We start from the raw sequence: 18,065 nt of genomic DNA on the forward strand, positions 1-18,065 counted from the left end.
CGTGTGGAGTGTTTGTGTGATTTTAGAATCAGTGTCAAGAGTGTGTCGAGTGTGCTTAGGACGAGTATTATGTCCTCACTGTCTCATAAAATACTTCTTCTTAAGGTTATCATAGTATCGACATTTTCCATTCAAAGTACAACAAATCCATGATAACAAATCGCAGATCGATTTTTCAGTGATTATGCGATTCAGTGGGGCACCTTAAAAAATATTTACAACGTACACTCGATGGGTCTGATTTTAAATTAATTTTTCATCACCACAAACGTACCTGTCCCTTCATAATCCATCTTCCAACATTTAGATCACGTGCGTTACTAACATTTAAAAAATGTACCAACCAATGTGTAAAACACCAGAAACGGACAGCGCATTGATTACATTTAACTGCATTTAATTTTGCTTGAGAATGTATAATAGTTTAACGTCAGTCGTACAGTGTCTTGGACCAGAAAACAATTCAGAAACAAATGTATAAATTCTTTATGATTCTATCCACTACCACGACCCATTAAAAGACGAATTTACTAATTACGAAAGAAGTTGGAAACCTTGGGTCCTTCTCTCCAAGAATTTGTTCCCCAACATCAAGGAGCAGGATTGTTTTAGGCGAACACCTGTAACAACTTCCGCCGTGTTATGCGCCACGTTCTGAAGAAAATAGCCTGTTTTACGAGTTATAATGGACGGTACAAACCAAAGTAAAAACGCTTTCATAAACGCGCCGTTAAAAACGCGTTCTCAATGAGATAATCATTTATCCCGTCGTAACAGAGTTAGTGTACAGCAAGACCTCGCGAGTACACCCGGCATTTTCGACATAAATTTTGTGTACCACACTGTTTCGCCTTTGAACTATTTTCGAACTGCAAAAGAACCACGCACACATACACGATCACGTTTCGAAGGTCAAGGAATACTGCAGGTCTGCTGTATTCTAATACATTCGACGTCTATTGTGCTCGGTGCTGGCCTATTCATTTTCACGAGCTACAAATTCGCGGCTGTAAACGAGAATTCCCGAAGATAAACGATTCTCGAATTCCCAAGACACTGTTCACATAATTCCCAAGAAACTCTATCATCGAACTGTGGCACTTTTATGCAGAAGAAAAATTTGTTCCGTCAACTCTACAGAACATACGTTTTCTTTTAATAATTCGAGTAAACTGTACGAATCCAAGTAAGAATTTCTTTATGGAAAAAACCTTGGACTCTATCGTCCCGATCCCTTTATGTCGATCGGTCGCCCAATCAAGGATGAATCATCGGTGCCCCACCGAACGCGATCTTCCTGTATTCTCGCATCCAAACAAATGCGTCCAGACTTCCACCAATTACCGCGATCGTCGGGGGTGTGGTATACAATCTGACTCGAGTAGAGCACGGCTAGAGCGTGTGTATAGTAGAGCGGCTGAATCGGGTGGATGTTTCATTCGGTTTGTGTCGATGTGTACAGAAGGTGTGTCGGTGTGCGGTAGTACGGGGTTCGGTTATAGGGAACAGAGCAGAGTAATAGATCCGCTCGCGTGTTGTGTGCGTGTGTGTACACGTTGGAGTTCGTTTGGGTTGGTGAGGGGGTGGGGTGGGGGGCGTCTCGGGGGTGGTGTACCGGTTTCCTGGGGTACGGAGGGTTTCGGTCTGGTGATAAGTATCTCGTTTGGGGGTAGTTCGGGAGAGGGTGGATCACGAAAAACAAAAGACTTACGGCGTCTGCCACGAGGTGTGCGGGCGGGAGGGCTGCCTGCAAGTGTCCACTCTTCAGCAGGGGGTCGGCGAGGCCTGCCACGCTGGCGTGTAAGGGGCTCGGGTGGAGAGGAAGATGTGGGGTCGTAAGGTGGGCCGTGGATAGGAGCGGTTGCCCGTGAGAAGCGGCAAAGGCCGAGGAAGAGGGGTGGGCCGCGAAGGGCGAAGTCGTCAAAGTTTGGGTGTTCAGCGAGGGCGGGGTGGGCCCGGCAGCGGGCGCGGACAATGGCAATACTGTACTTACGTCCGAGTGAGCGGGCACCGCGTAATTACCCTGGATGGTGTAGGCTTGCCCACCAGCCAGGATCACTGGCCCACTAACTTGGGGTTTGGGGCGATAAGGGATCGTGGCACCTTTGGGAGGGGACTGAAACAGAAAGAAACAGACCGCACGGGTGCGGGTAAACTGGTCGCCAACCACCTTCGCGGATCGTCGATGCACCGATGGTCCAGGTGCCAATAGAGAGCGCTTCATTTCAAATTTTCAAAAAACTGTGAAACTTGAATTTTGACCAGGTTTTCGCGGTTCCTGGACCATTGTGCTGTCCTCGGGACATGGCCGACTTGTCCATCTTGGAGACAGTGGTCTCTTGCATGTGAACACTGAATGATTCTCTTTAACCCTTTGACTGCGACAGAGGCATATGCAAATACGTCCTCATAGAGCTATTAACACATTTTAGTTTGGACGATTACAATGGAAGAATTTCTCAAACGTAACTGGTATAGGTTAGAAGAATGACAAGATTGATTTCGTAAATGGAATCCTTAATATGTGCTCTACTAAATATATTTACTTCAATAATTGTAAAATAAAAATGTCGAACCTTGGATTACATTTGATCAGAGAGTTCGTACATCAGGGGCACAGGTAAGCATGATTCAAATAGCATCGTATTTGGTTTCACTTAAGATAGAGAGGGTCGCAGTCAAATGGTCAAACTCGTATTTCATTTTGCAATTCAATTTGGAAATCAAGAGAGCCACTGAGTCGAATTGGACAGAATCGGACATGCTTGCTCTTAGCAGTATTGGTTGGTTGACCCTTCAGTGCACAGATCCGATGGAAATCGAGAAGAAAATTGTTCGGTTCTAGTTTAAAACTTGAGCTACCGGAAGTTGTTGTATCTCTAAAAGAAACTTGATACGAAACTTTACTACAAAACCTTGGAAATAGTTTAATTTCGCTTCAGATATGTTTCTAAAGTTGCTGCTTATTTATTCAACAATTCTCACTTATTTGCCGTTGTTTCTCGAAACATTCGCGGAAGTTCTCTTCATCTGTGCACTGAGGGTTAACTACTACAGTGTTGACTGTTTGCTGGTCTTATTTTGGAGATGTCACTCTGGTCAGTAGTACTGTAAAAAATTAACTTAACTGTAGTTTGGTTGACTGAGACTGATATGCGCAATAGGCTAATGTGGTCACAATAGCAGTTTGAAGTGATTGCACAAGAACAAAGTGGTTGTAGTCTGAGCTGTGAATTTGGAAAGTTACATTCGTAAATATGTATAGATTCTTTCATAACTTCTGCAGCCAGAATCATTGATTGCTACTGAAGAAGCAGCATTGATGAAAACTAGGACGAAGTTGAAATTCTCGAAATGGCGTTTGAAAGCTTCCATTTCGCATGTTTATGATAAACGTTTTTGCTCATTGACTACAGTAGCAGTACTTTTCTCTCTGCCTTTCTATTCTCAGACTGCATGATGTCTTTCACATCGGTTCCATCCACGGGGACAAGTTATATAGCTTTCCATTGATGGAATACAATAAGGACACGAGCTGAATAATCAATGGGATGTCGTAATCTAGCTATGAACCCGATGTCAAGAGTCCACGAGTTCGGAAATCGTAATCCTTCAGCCACTTCTCCGTTCGCAAATAGAAACTTCCCGTCCATGTTGGAACAAAGACGATTTCTATGATCTCTAACAGTATAATCTTCTTACTTCTTACTGCATGGTGCTCAATACAAAACCTTGGATGAGATATTCATAGAAGAGACGACTTACCGAGACTCGCGAAAACAATTCAACTTTCTGATAGAACGCAGGAAGAAGAAAAATACATTTATGCTTGCCGAATCGAATGTCACATGTTTCATGTTCCTTAAACGTAGACGTGGCTTTAGGATACTACTCTTGGGCTCTAAGCCAGTTTAGGAGTTCCACTAGCTAATGTTTCCACAAGGAATTGTCGCGATTAGACAATTAAATACAGTCTTCTTTATCAGTGAATTGTTCCCAACAGAACGGGGCGTTTTATCGTTAACGTGATAACGCGTGACAAGTACTGAGATATCTGTATCAACGCAGCAAAAACATTACTGAGTCATTTACTGATCTGCTGATGCACGGTACCAGCTGGTGAGACTTTTAGCTTCAATGCCTGACTGTTGGACTTCCATTCGATGACTCAAGTAAATACTTAGATCTTTCTACTTTAACCATAATTGGTTGTTACGTTACACCAACTTGTATTGTTCTAGGTGATCCAGGATCTCTAGATAAATTCTTGCTACGTGGGATCCCTACGTAGGATTTTATTCAGTGTTCTAAAGATTCTAAATATGAAGAGAATAAATCTTTTCCAAGAATCATTGCATGGAAAGTTTCATTAGCATCTGAACCTCATTAACTTATACTGTTGTAAATGATCTAGGACCTTTTGACGAACAACCATTTTATTCAGTGCTTCGGCAGACCTCTGCACAACTATTTTATTCAGTACTCGTTGTAAGTACTTATAATAGATTTCTTCTCATAGAAAGGGGTAGCTCGAGGACCAGATGACAAAATGGTGGACCAGAGTGACCTCTCCGAGATGCTGTCCGCTAGGCCAGGGCTACGTACCTCTAGCATAACACAGCATATGTGGTATATGCATTGCGTGATGGCCTCGCTGGTACCGGAAATGGTAACCGCACGTTCCGTCGAATTGGGCAGCATCTCAGAGGCAACTTGAATCGAAGCACCGGTCACTTCGCGGATCTCCTTGATCTTCGATCCACCTTTACCGATGAGGGAACCGCACTGCGACGCAGGCACGATGAGCCTGAGAGTGATTGGCGGCCTGGTCGCGCCACCGCTACCCTGGTTGTCGTGGAACTGCGAGCACCATTCCTCGAATTTCTTGCATATTAACGTGAACGCTTTGAAGATCGCGTTCGTCGGCCCGGTGACCGTCACTATACGCTCCTGGCATGTTCCGTCCGAGATGTTGATCTTCGCCCCGGACTGCAACACGAAAAAATCATCACGTTAACGGACCGCTCAACGAGTTCAATGAAATTCTGAATCCACCTGACTTTTTAAACGAATCGTACAACCCTAAGCTAGCCCAGTATTCATCTAATCATCCAATTTTCTTTTTATTCCTATCTAGCGGGTCGTTCAATTCTTAGCTGGTTAGGTGTTTGTTCCATATACTGAAGAATTCTTTCTACTTCAATAACTTCGAAACACTACATTTTTCTTTTTAACCCTCAATCTTATTACGAGTCATTTTAACCCTCAGCTATTTAGGTATTCGCCCCATCTGCTCATGAATTCTTCTTCAGGATTGTTCGTGCTTTAATAACGTTAAGAGATCCAATGAATTTTTCAACTCTTTGGCTTTTCTTAGGAATCACTTAATCCTCGGCCAGAGTTAGGTGTTCGTTTAATCTTCTTGGATTAATGATAATGTGATCCAATTGATTGCGAAGCACGTTCTAGTAACAAGATTTGTTTCACTGGATGGGACACGTTAAGAAGAAGAAAATGTCAGAATGTTACTATGTAAAGAAAGAAATGTGCATCATAAACCAAGAGTTTAAGAATAGAGAATCGATACTCGATGAAAAGCGAAGTGATTCTCGAACTCCTTCAGCCATTCACGATGCACCATAAAAATAAAACGAAAGCTAAGCGAGTATTGATCAACTAGGAGTTGTCGTACGTCGGAAATTGTTTCAAAGCCAAGTTTTGCTTCATTAACACTTCGGCTATCGAAAACTCGTTAACCCCTTCAGCTGTCGCTGAATATTACAGAGACGTGTCAGAAAAAATTGTGCAAAAATTACCGTCTCGTTTTATATTTTTCTTTCTTCCGTAAATGAACACTGGACCTGCCACTGAGGGATCAAACGACCAATTTCAGATTGTTCATCCTACAGTTATTAACATTCCCGAAGTGCCTTCATATGCTACAAATTGATTGAATGTTTTAAAAGAGATTGAATGTATTCGTATCGAATGGAATCTTTATTGCAATCTGTGCTTAAATAGCCTTGTCATTGTTTTTTCAAACGCTCTACACGCCAGTCGCTTTCAGTGCTGGATGGGTCCAGTGTGAAACATGAAAGAGAATGATCTCTCGGGAGAAAGTAAATTAAGTCATCGACACAAAACTTACCTCTTCGCGGAACCTCTTAACGATCTCTCCTTTTTTCCCAATGATACTGCCGACCTCCTGCAACAGACAACGTAACGTTATAACGTTTTACGACAGCGGAACGTAACGGTAACCATAAACTTTCGAGCACACGCCCGATTATACCTATGAGTGTTACATTGCGCTCTCGACACCGAACCGCCGGTTGTAAATATCGGATATACAAAATAAAAACTTCATTACAAAATATCTCCGCTATTAAAAGTAGTTTCATATCAATCTATTATTAATAGTCTAACTTAATTAAAAAGGTGGTTTCTCTATTTTTTCGAGTTAATTTTCACGGTTCATTTAACACTAGGTTCGCTAGATTATTTACACGGGTTCTAATATTTATAATTAACCAGTATTGAGATTTTAAGAACGCTTTCATGAGGAATTATTTAACAAATTTATTTCGGGCATATTCAAAGAATGGCTAAAAATTTGGATGGACCATTCTTCTTACTTTCAGTGCTCGGTAAACCTAATGTGAACTACGACATCACATTCCAACGATATCGCACATCGTAGAAAATGTTTGGTATCGGGTTCAATTAGATTGTGGAAGATTGTACGGATTTGCACGGAAAGTACCGACGACCTCTGCATTTAATGTAGCCGGCGCGCGGTCGCATCGTGGTATCTTTTTATTAAATTAATGGATTCGCAGCGGCCGCGGTCGTACGATAAATCTCGAGCGATCGGTTGATCGAGACCTGTTCGAAAGCCGCGAGACGCGGGATCCACGCTTCACTCGAGGCGACCGCGCTTTCAACCGCCAATAGTACAAATACGCTAAACGTTCATTGCCCCGTGATACGCGTGCTCTTGACACTCGGTAATCACTCGTTAGCACCCAATTATACGGACAATATGCGCGGGAGCCTCTCGTCCGATCGGTTTCGTCCCGTTTATCGATGACCGATCGTCGATCACGAGTGATCCCCGTGACGCGTTGCAGCCGCTCGTCTTGTCTATCGCTTTTTACGCCCCCCACCCCCGTGATATACACGGAATCTAGTTCGCTCATGATTGCGGTATACTGGACGGTTTTCAGATAAAAGCAAAATCTCGGTATATCCCTAACAAAATGCTGGAGGAGCTAGAAGTCCAAAAAAGAATTTTTGAAAATCACATATTCGTTTCTGGGAAAATCTTTTACACTTTGACTGTACTTTTATTTTACTGAATTGTGGTACATTTCTTAAGGGCCCGGTCTTCGTAGATTCGCGATAAGGTAGAGTGACTACATTACCGTCAAAAAATGATTTTTACGTGCCTCAAGTTTCCGTCCTTATATAGGAATACATATTTTGTCGCTGGTAAAGGACTCATTCGAAACAGGAAGGTTCAGTCTCCCGGGCCCTTAAGGGATGCGAGAATTTATGATCGTGGTATACGTATAGAATGACAGAACAAACCGACCCAAATCCGATTCAACTTTTTGCCACCGTGTATCAAAGTCTGCCTCGTCAACCTCTGCTACCACGTTTACTTACTTTTACCCGGCTGTGTACACTAATGATACACTAATGATCCCCTCACGATCACATCTCGCAGAGCGCGAACGTAAACAGCCATAAACACGGCGTAACGCGAGGCCATTTTTATCTGATAGCACAAACACCGTCCAGCTTTACACCCACGTTATTGCACGGTGGTGTCTGCCATGATTGATGTCAGAGATACTTCGTCAGAGCGACCGTCGCGCGGAATCAGACTAATTATGGGTGTCAGGCTTGACAAAAGCCGCAAAACAATGAAACAGGATCGTTCAGACGGAATCCTAAAGGATATAGTATCCGCACGGACACAGATATAGTATCCGTACAGTATAGTAAAACTTTAATAGCATTCTCCTTAGCTTCAGACAAAGTGTATAACTAGCATAGATCTACAAAACATATATTTCAACTTTTCATTACTGGTTCAAATAAAAAAGCTTCGCAAAATTCAGCAATTGGTAACCCAATTCTTCAAATTGCTGAAAAAAGTGAGGTCGTTTGGTCCGGTTTTAAAAAGGGTTATACTGTTTGAACACTAGGTTTACGGAGCACTAAAAGCGACTATTTTGCATTACTTCATAAAAATAACAAGAACGTGCTACCCACATTTTTAGCAATATTTTTAAAATAATATATACCCAAAGAAATAAATTTGCTAAATATTTTCTTATGTGTGCATCCTTAGAATCTTAATAATATTAAATTAAAAATATTAGAACCCGTCATTTTGACGGGTCCCGTAAATCTAGTGTTAAAGGGTTTCGTGACTGTACATCGAAATGCAGGAAAGAATGTTTTTTTTCAGTATCGGTGGGGAACGGAACCCCGTGCCGTGTCTGGATAACATAAATCGACCTTAGCGCGTTAATTTTCATAAGTTCTGGTGCAATGAGAGACTGCTAACTCGAACGGGAGCAGACGCGATGCTGCAGCACAGATCCTCTCTTTGTAGAGAAGGGAACGAGAGAGAACCGCAACGTTGGGGACACGAGAGAGCCTATAATTAGTTGCGTGTTCTCGTAGCCTGTGTCCAGCCAGATCCCGTGTCTTCCTTGACACGGTCTGACCCCACGATAATGTCACCGCTTAGGCTTCTGGGCGAGCAGGTATGCGAGCATCAGCCTCCCTCTAAACTTAGATATGGCGGCTGTGCGGCACTTCGGGATGCCAGGCGTCGTCTCGTTCCTCCGGGCAGACGACGACGATGCCACGAACGCTCCACGTATCGTGCTAAATTCTTGATTTCCCGAACCGACAAGGATCGAGGACCCCCTGGCCGGACCAGTTCGCGTGGCCAAATTCAACGGTTCGAGTTTATTGAACGCGCCGCCCGGGTTACGTGACCGACGTGATTCGAACACGGTGAAAATACAGCTCGCCTCTGGACGCGCACACTCGGCTGGAAGCCCGTTTCTTTTTTCTGGCCAAAATTATTTTAGCGTTACCTCAAGGTTTCGCGTTATAGTATCGCAGGTCGTCCAACTGAACAGCCAGAATATCTCGAAGTCGAGAATCTATATTAACATTCGCAAAATCGAGGTGATTTCTTTTTTAGGAAAAGACAAATTATTTTTTAGGTTGAAATTTGTAGAGAACTCTAACCAAAAATATTCAAACGATAACTGAAAATTGTAAAAATATAGCTGTAGCACTTGGGACGTCTGTTTCTTAAAATTCGTATGTACAAGCTGCGGTAGGAATTGGTTCGCGTGATCACTATACTGCTCCATGCGAAATTGAAATGTTCTGCGTGCATTGCAAGAGACAGGAGATCACTTGGGAATTAAGTCGCCTCTATTTTACAATTTCAGCGAGTCGAAAGTGATCGTTAGTCTGCAGATTTGTGCAAAGTAAAAATTGTCCAAGTCAATTGTAAGAGAAAGAAATTAAATAAATATGCATTTCCGATTTCAGTACTTCTAGCGAGTCGAAACCGATGTAACAGCGTCGTAAAATTCTCCTAACGTCTTTACAGTTTTATACATATCTGACGCGGGCTGACACTGGTCAAAATCTAATTGTACAGTTAAAAATCACGAGTTGGATTCAACTAGAAATTCCGCGAGAATTTAGATTCCAGCGGGAACGAGGAAGTAATAAATAAAATTTCGTGGGAATTTCTCGGCCGAAAGTTTAATAAAACGTCGAAAGAAATGTTCCCGGGGCAAGTTGAAGCACTTGCCACGTAATTCCGGGTTTTAATCGAGTCGCAGGCATTCTGCGGGACAAGGGAAAATCGTTAACGCCAAGTCGAGGCTGCCGACAGATCGGTAAATATGAAAGTTTCGCGGGTCGGTGCGAATACCGATTTTCCGCGCGGTAATTGCGCCGGGTTCTCAGTGTCGCAGTTAATTAAAACTGTTTAACGAGGACAACGCCGACGAACTAATTACTCGAAATCCTGTATAAACGACTAATTCTACTTGAGCCGATCGGCCGATCAAACGAGCTGCGGCGCGTTGCTCGTCTTTTCGAAAATGTGGCCCCCGTTCGCCGCGTTTAATCCGACAGCTCCGAGCGAATGAAACGACCGTTTAACTACGCAAAGAAAGAACGGAAAAACGTTCGTTCGGCTCCCGACCGGAATACAGGAGGTTTCATTAGCGACGAGAAAAAATACTTCGTCATGATACACGATCATCCTACGTGCAGCCGTGAAAAACAATTTCGCTCGTTCGGAATACGCAGCTGACCACAATTTGTATCCGTTGTCCAACAAGTCTGTGTAATTTATCGTGTAGGTTAAAATACCTATTTCTTATAATTTATTCTAATTATGTACAGCTTACGGAGCTATGAATATCAATGAAACTAATTTCTTACCGCTGGACGCGGCAAGCATGATTTATCCAATCTATTATTTAATGTTATTAGCAACCTGATATACTTAGTTTGCAACTGGTATCGAACTCGTCGAGTCTAATTATATTTTGATTATTTTTTGTACGCAGGAAACAGTTTGAACAATTTCTGAATTCTTTAATATGTATACTGATTGATGTGTGCTTGCCAATTTTTAGGACTAGAAATTGGACAATCAGTGTCATTTAGTCAATTTGCAATCGATCAATTTTGGTGAATTTAATTATACCTTGGCCATTCTGTGCACACAAGAAGAAAAATATGAAGAGTTCTTTTCAGATTTTAATATATAATATTTGGCCGTCCTTACGAATAAAAACGCATAAAAATAGGTGACGATAAGGTGAACAATTCTGGTCGGAGCTGTTTCAGGGAAATTATGCGCTTTCAAAATTATAAGAGAAGTATGTAGAGTAGAACGAAGGATAACAAAAGTGAAAGGAAGAAGCCGACAGTGGAATCAGACCGCCTGTGGTCAGACACTGGGTCCCCCGAGGCTACCAGAGCGGCTTTTGTTTCATTGTGACACTTTTTCCAATGAAACAAAACTTACAAATTAAGAGACTCTCTAGACCTCTGCCTCCCTTTGTTCGTCACTAGCTATATGCACAAAATAAATTATAAATATCTTGCCTATACGACAAAGCTTCTTTTGGTCATTCCCTCTTATCCTTCCTCTAGATTCTTTCCGCCCAATTGAATCACAACGACTCTCAAACGCCGTCACTGTAACAATGATTTATTACAAATCCAACAGTTTTTAAAATAGAGCTAACGGCTGTCGAAGAATTTACCTCAACTTGGAAAAAACATTCTGAAATCATCGCACAGCCTTCACTCTTCAATGATCATAGATTTTACGAAGGGTAAACCTCACAGGTGTTCATTCTCAAGTGCAGGCCACTGTGATAGCCACTCCAGATAGTGGCTCGCATAAGGATGTGTAGCGTAACGTTTATCAACCGAGAAGTTTTTCGCAGAGTTTAATAGCTCGTTTTCTGAAGTCGATCGGGACCGTATCTCCGCTGCTACCAAGTGGATTTCCAAGAATTACAGGCTGTCCTCTTGCCCCTCCTGCGCGATGATGTTGCTAATGGAATCCTCGACGTTCGTGGAGCTATCGAATATCTGAGAGGAAAGTCGATGGGATCGAGCGAACCCTTCGCTATATGAAGGCTCCAAGATCTGAGTGTGAAGTCGGGAAGTTATGGGCAGCAACTTCGAGACTCTAATAAGCAGCAATTTGCACTCTCTTTTCAATGAAATTTGAATTTTCACTATTGTCTCTTCGAGGTACCATTCCCTAAAATTTCTCGTCTCCCTTCTGATCCTCTTTGTCCACTCAGGCAATTGTTCATCAAGAGTAATTCATAAGGGTACCTCATCTACATTTGTGGTCGATCAGGCAGCCTCTTGCCAGGAATCGAATTAAACCAGATGCTGACTTTGACAATATAAACTATACTTATACCAAAGTATAATACGACGATATTAAAATACAACCCACCCCGTGAAAACACTCCGATAAATTCGTCCGGTCATCATCTTAAAATCTTCGACTATTATTCTCATTTAATCCCAGTTATCCGTATTTGCAACGAGTCACAACAAGATCGTTAAAATTAGAATATATTTATACTTGGATCCGAACGAATTTATGTTACCACCCAATAGCACCGACGCAATTTATCCGCACAGCCCACCCCTGGGCCCATCCAAAACCTTTTTGTTCCCCTCGCTTCATCTACCGTCTAATTTTGCATCGACCTAAAGCGTTCCAAGCCACCACCGACAGGGTCCAAAGGACACCAAACGCTTTCCATCTCCAGCTAGTTGCCTTCGACTGGAATTCGAGCTAGAGAATATAGCAGAGAGCCAAGCGTGTAACGTTGAAGCCCACCCCACGAATCCAGTTCCAAGAAGTGAATAACCGAATACGAAGCTGCAGTGAAAGAGAGTGGGGGGGACGAAAAAGAAAAGGCAGTTAGCAGGTCAAAAATCGGCGCAGCCAAGCGGACACCGGTGCATACTCAACTCGGAGCTTGGACAACGCTGTCTGAAAGGCTGATCCGCCTTGTCCGGATATAGAAGCCTCGGATTTAGCCGGAGAGTTTCCGCGGCAGATCGCTCTGGCGTTCGCGAATCAACGACATCGAGAGAGAGAGAGAGAGAGAGAGAGAGAGAGAGAGAGATCCAGAGGGTCCCTTTGTTCCTGTTCGTGTTCCCCGTTCGAAATAAACGACGCGGGATCTCGCGAAGGCGCCAAGCCCTGTAAATCATCGCGAGCCCTCCCCTTGGCCGGCCAAGCTGGACAACCGCGTCACCGTCGACGAATCTCCTTGGAAGCAAATATAGCTGGAACAAGAAGACACCGACGAGACGGGAGGGAAACCGAGTCCCTGGCCGAGGGCCAATTAGAGAGGTCACTACCGTTCCGAGCAGAGCCGCTGCTACACGCCTATCGGAGCCCTTTTCGCGAGGGTCAGTCAAATATAACTTTTTCTCGAATTTCTCATCTCCGCGGAAATTTCACCGCGAGAGATTGGCTATTTTCTAATTCCATTTTCGCAGAAGGAACGAGATCTTTATTCTACGCTGCAACGCAAACAGCAAACTGATCAAAGAAGCGACACAGTGGACCTGGAATTTTTGCATACGACCAGACGTTGCCCTATTTTAACCGACCCCCTTCCATTTCCCCGGAGCGGAAGACGACCCCTCGATAGCCTAAGCAAAAATTGCATCGGCATTGAATTATTAGAGACGTGCACGATCCGCGAAGACGACCGATTGGCCAACGGCCATGGCTCCGCTCCAGCCTCTCTCCGCGCTGGAATCCGACACAAGTCCTGAAAGGGGTCCCCGTCCAAAAAGGAGGATGTTGCGAACAGTGTCTTTTCACCGGTGTTGCAAACCTCTCGTCTCTCTGGGTATCTCTTCCACATGGATCGAGCCGCTTACAAAAGAGTCTCTCTCTCTCTCTCTGCGAGATAGCACGCGCGCGCGAAAAAGACAGGAAACATCGAAACGACAGGACGTCGTCGCGCGGAGATAAGACGACTGTTGGATTCGAGCCAGATATTTATGTCGATGCTGCACGCTGCCGCCGCGGAACGACCCTGACATTGTGACAATCGGGAAAAAATCCTGGCCGAACGGACCGCTGGCCCTTCTCCGCTGTAATTGCTCGGACGTGAGCCGAGGTATCGCTTAAGTGACGGAGAATAGCACGAATTTGTGTTATCATTGGTTTAGACAATTAGGAATTCTTATTGAACACGTTTCCATGATGGACATCGTCTCCGGTACTTAGGGTAGCTTGTATTCAATTTTTAGTTCCTCCAGGTATCGCTTAAGTGACGAAGAATAGCAAGAATTTGTGTTATCATTGGTTTAGGAAATTAAGAATTCTTATTGGACTCGTTTCCATGATGAAGATCGTCTCCGGTACTTAGTGCACTTAGGGTAGCTTGTATTCAATTTTTAGTTCCTCCAGGTAACGCTTAAGTGGCGGAGAATAGTACGAATTTGTGTTATCATTGGTTTAGACAATTAGGAATTCTTATTGAACATGTTTCCATGATGGAGATCGTCTCCAGTACTTAGGGTAGCTTGTATTCAAGTTTTAGTTCCTCCAGGTATCGCTTAAGTGACGGAGAATAGCAAGAATTTGTGTTATCATTGGTTTAGGAAATTAGGAATTCTTATTGAACTCGTTTCCATGATGGAGATCGTCTCCGGTACTTAGTGCACTTAGGGTAGCTTGTATTCAATTTTTAGTTTCTCCAGGTAACGCTACCTGAACATTAATATTAGTGGATTTTATGACAAAAATGTGAACACTGTTTTCCGCAAAAAGAGATGTACAGTTATGTTATAATAATTATAATAGCTTAACTACATAAGGAAATGAATATAGTGGAATACATAGGCCCGGTCTTGTTATCTAAGCTCCCGAGAACATTGTCCTCGCTTTTTCGTTAGGATCGATAAGAGAATATTTTTATGCTCTCGTTAAAACGGTGCAGTTCTTGCGCCAACTATGATAAGAATGTAGCCGCCGCACGTTTTTCGCCAAATCGACCAGCGACGCTGTGTTGCGCAACGTGTTCCCGCGATCGATTAAGATACCTACTTGGTCTTTTTAGGCCGGGTTCTAGCTAAGCGCGTAATTACTTCATTCTTAGCCAGTCGAATTACGTTCGCTGTCCGGTCACGTGGAAACTCGTGCTTCACCCGATCGAAACAGCCGTTCGTTTTGTGTCGTTTCTGACGTTGATCCGATTAGCATTTCCGGGAGGCGAGTTGCAGAAATCGATCCGCCATTATCAATTACAGAGACGCTGTGCATAAATGCACAACTGCATTGGCCATTCTTTCCATGCAAAAATTGTTTTACCCTAGATGACTTTTACAGAAATTAAATTTTATCTCTGGTTGCTATTTACGGTTCATTCGTTTTTCATTCAAAGCTGGTATAGGAATTAGAGAAACTAAGAATATTTCTATAATATTTTGCTTGAATGTTCGCAATTTTTATTTTTATCCTTCACACTCTTTCATTCTTTCTCCCATTTTTCCTTTCATCTTTTCCCTACTTTTCATCATCGTACCTTACTTTTTGCTGATCAAAGTATCGCTTTTTTTCTTCACAATTGTTACATCTCTTTGTGCAGCGAACGCTGCACCAATTCTATTCATCTGTGGCTCCTGCCGCCTCTGATATATTAATAAATGCACATGACTGCTGTTTGACAAATCACTTTTTAGTCTTGACAACGAAAAATCTATTTATATCGGATCAAAGTCTGTTCAATTGAATCAATAATGCTGAAAGTATACATTAAAAGCACCACTCGGTATAATTACACGTATACATAGAATGTGCAGTTAAAGCAATGCGCAAGAATATAATGTTTCTCCTTCCAGAAAAGTGATCCTAAATTCATGTCAAACTTAAGGGCCATTTTGAAAGGGTTGAACGTCCACATTCCTGAGCTCAAACAAAAGTTTTCGAATCGTGTAAGAAGAAGAATTTCAAGCGAGGTAGAGGAGGGGAGAAGAAGAAGAATACTTATTCGTGACGTCTGTGTGCCATTGAAAGGATAATGGAATCATGATAATTCGCGTTGGACCAAACTATTGGCTGGTGTCCCTGGCCACCGTCCAGGCAGTCCTACGAGCTCACCGTGCATATTCTCCCCGCAGACATAATGCTTCTTCGGCCAAAAACGCGACCAGACGTATTTATTTCACCCGAAAGACTCTGTCCCGCGTATCCGTTCGCTCGTTAGCCTTCCAAACGGACAATTTCGCAACACGCGACCCTACGTCGCTGTTCCCCAAAGCAACGAATCGGTGGGGCTCACTTTATTCGCCAAGGTGGGCATTTACCTTCTCCGAATTAAACAAACAATTGAATATTTCATGTAGACAACTGTTTTCCTATCCCTTACACTTTGCGAATCGTAACGAAAAATTTAAAACATAGTCGAACTTTCAATTTTCAGTTAAAGTGAATTCGGGCGACAAATAGAATCGCTAAATATGCACTACATATCCTCGGGGTTTCATAATTTTTCGATTTTCCGGTTTCAGGATGATCCATTCTAAATGAAAAAATTATCGAGCTGAACATGTTTCCCCTTAACACGTTCACTGCCACGTCACCCATATGTTTTAAAATGAATTTTTACATTGATATATTCATTGTACCAAACTTGATTAGGATCTGTAACATGCAAGAAAGTTGGAGGACTACTCGGTATCATACATTTAATTCTTTTCAACTTTTATTTCATTAAATAATTTGCTTCGGTTTTATGGAATTTTTCGGGCTTCTAGTTTGGCGATCAAAGTGTTAAAAGCGACAACCCCCATAACATCGGCGACTCCCCAAACACAATCCCACTCGCCGTCGTGAACCCGAAACGTCAGCAGAAGTGTTCTCCCCGCGACATCGAAAGCCGTTCCCCTTTCAGCTGCATTTTGCAGGAGCATTCGGCAGCAGTCGCACAAAACCACCCCCCGTCTGCGTCCGAGACGACGACGATGATCATCGTCGTATCACGGGTGCCGAAACTACAACGGGAGGAAAACAAAAAATCCCGCCGTTGCGCGCGTGGCAGCATTGAAAGACGAAAAAAAAGAAACGCGCGCGCAAGCCCATCTGGCCCGGTGGCTGCACGGGGGTGGAAGAAGGAAAAAGGAAGCTGAAGGGATGGCGGACGGGGTAGAATGATGGCGGAAGAGGGAAGCCCCATCGACGTCGTCGTCGTCGTCGCCGCCATCGGGGCATAAAAACGTGGGTGTAACGAGATTTGTCATGGAAGTACTTCCCGCGCGAGAAGACCACCGCAGGAAGCCGCGACTGGGGGATGAAGAGGGGTTGCAAGAGAGAGAGAGAGAGAGAGAGAGTGGTGTCGAGGGAGAAAGCACGAAGAAAGGGAGAAAGGGGCCACGCGGCGAGGGAAACCCTCCAAGGGTGGCTCGCCGCCGATAGGATAAAGGGCGTCTCGGATGAGCCGTCCCTGGGAAGAGCCCTGTGTGCACCGGAGCATCATTCAGATATGCAGAAATGTGCAATAATTTTCGTGCTGCACTTCAGCACGAACCAGTATCGGTGTGCGCATCGGCCGTGTGCGCGTTCTCTCACAAGCGAGCGGATACGAGCGGATACGAGCGGAGACGAGTGGATCGCGAGCAAGCTGGGTACAATTTCAATGAAATGCAGTCGAAATAATGGACGAAATACTTCTGCGTGAAACAAGACAGTATTTTAACCACAGCCATTTGTAATTATAATAGATTAAGAAAGTTCTAAAAAAATGTTCGTCTCGAAACAGATAACCGGTTCTATAATCTCTGAGAAGGTTCCTAGTTTTTCTTTGGAATACTATTTTATCGAGGACTGCGAGCGAGGCAGCACGGTTGTCCCTGACGGGAATTTGAGTCTTCGGGGTTGGGGGCGTGCGCTTCTAAAGGATTCAATGCAAACAGAAATTTGAAAGGGATCTATTGGGTCGGCGGGAATGCGATGCCGGTTTCGTGGATCCGCCAGTGAATCGATTCAACCCCCTCCCCCCTAGAGGGGTATTGTTTTGTTTAAACAATGCCGTAATCTAATAGGATCGACGGCCGCGCGGGATGTTATGCAATCGGCCGAAACAATAACTGCATAGTAAATTGATTTAATTGTGCAAACACGAAATCGGCTACTTTCGCGAAGGATGATAGCGCAAACGAATTGGTCAATTGACGAGGGTTCATTGTTGACTGTTCCCGATTAATTGGTAATTATTGTATTAATCATGATTGTACTGTGGATCTTTGTGCAAAATAATAATTTTCTCTTCCTTTTTATTTATATTAGAACGCCAATCGCACAAATAAATAAGGGCATATACAGCACTTATTTAGCATATACATATGTATACCTTCAAAATCAGGACACATATTATCGAAAGACTTTTTTGGAGAGCTTCATTTTACAACCTTCCTGGACGGCATCAAAGAATGTTAACGTAATA

General features: G+C 43.4%; 1 protein-coding gene across 7 annotated transcripts in view; it reads right to left on the bottom strand.

The window, feature by feature from the left end:
* Mub (poly(rC)-binding protein mub) overlaps positions 1–18,065 on the bottom strand; it is a 237,973-nt gene that overhangs the window by 52,478 nt on the left and 167,430 nt on the right. For 6 of the 7 annotated variants that reach the window (XR_013082880.1, XR_013082879.1, XM_076794402.1 and 3 more), the window contains exons 3-5: positions 6,149–6,205; positions 4,606–4,989; positions 1,712–2,116 (exon numbers count right to left, since the gene is read on the bottom strand). Coding sequence is in view for 5 of the 7 variants with exons in the window: in XM_076794402.1 (XP_076650517.1) it covers positions 1,712–2,116; positions 4,606–4,989; positions 6,149–6,205 (846 nt within the window). In the remaining 2 variants the exon portion in view is untranslated. The remainder of the gene's footprint in view (positions 1–1,711; positions 2,117–4,605; positions 4,990–6,148; positions 6,206–18,065) is intronic. The other variant, XM_076794401.1, reaches the window with a different exon arrangement.

The sequence above is a fragment of the Halictus rubicundus genome, chromosome 10 (assembly GCF_050948215.1).
Source record: "Halictus rubicundus isolate RS-2024b chromosome 10, iyHalRubi1_principal, whole genome shotgun sequence".
NCBI classification, from domain to species: domain Eukaryota; kingdom Metazoa; phylum Arthropoda; class Insecta; order Hymenoptera; family Halictidae; genus Halictus; species Halictus rubicundus.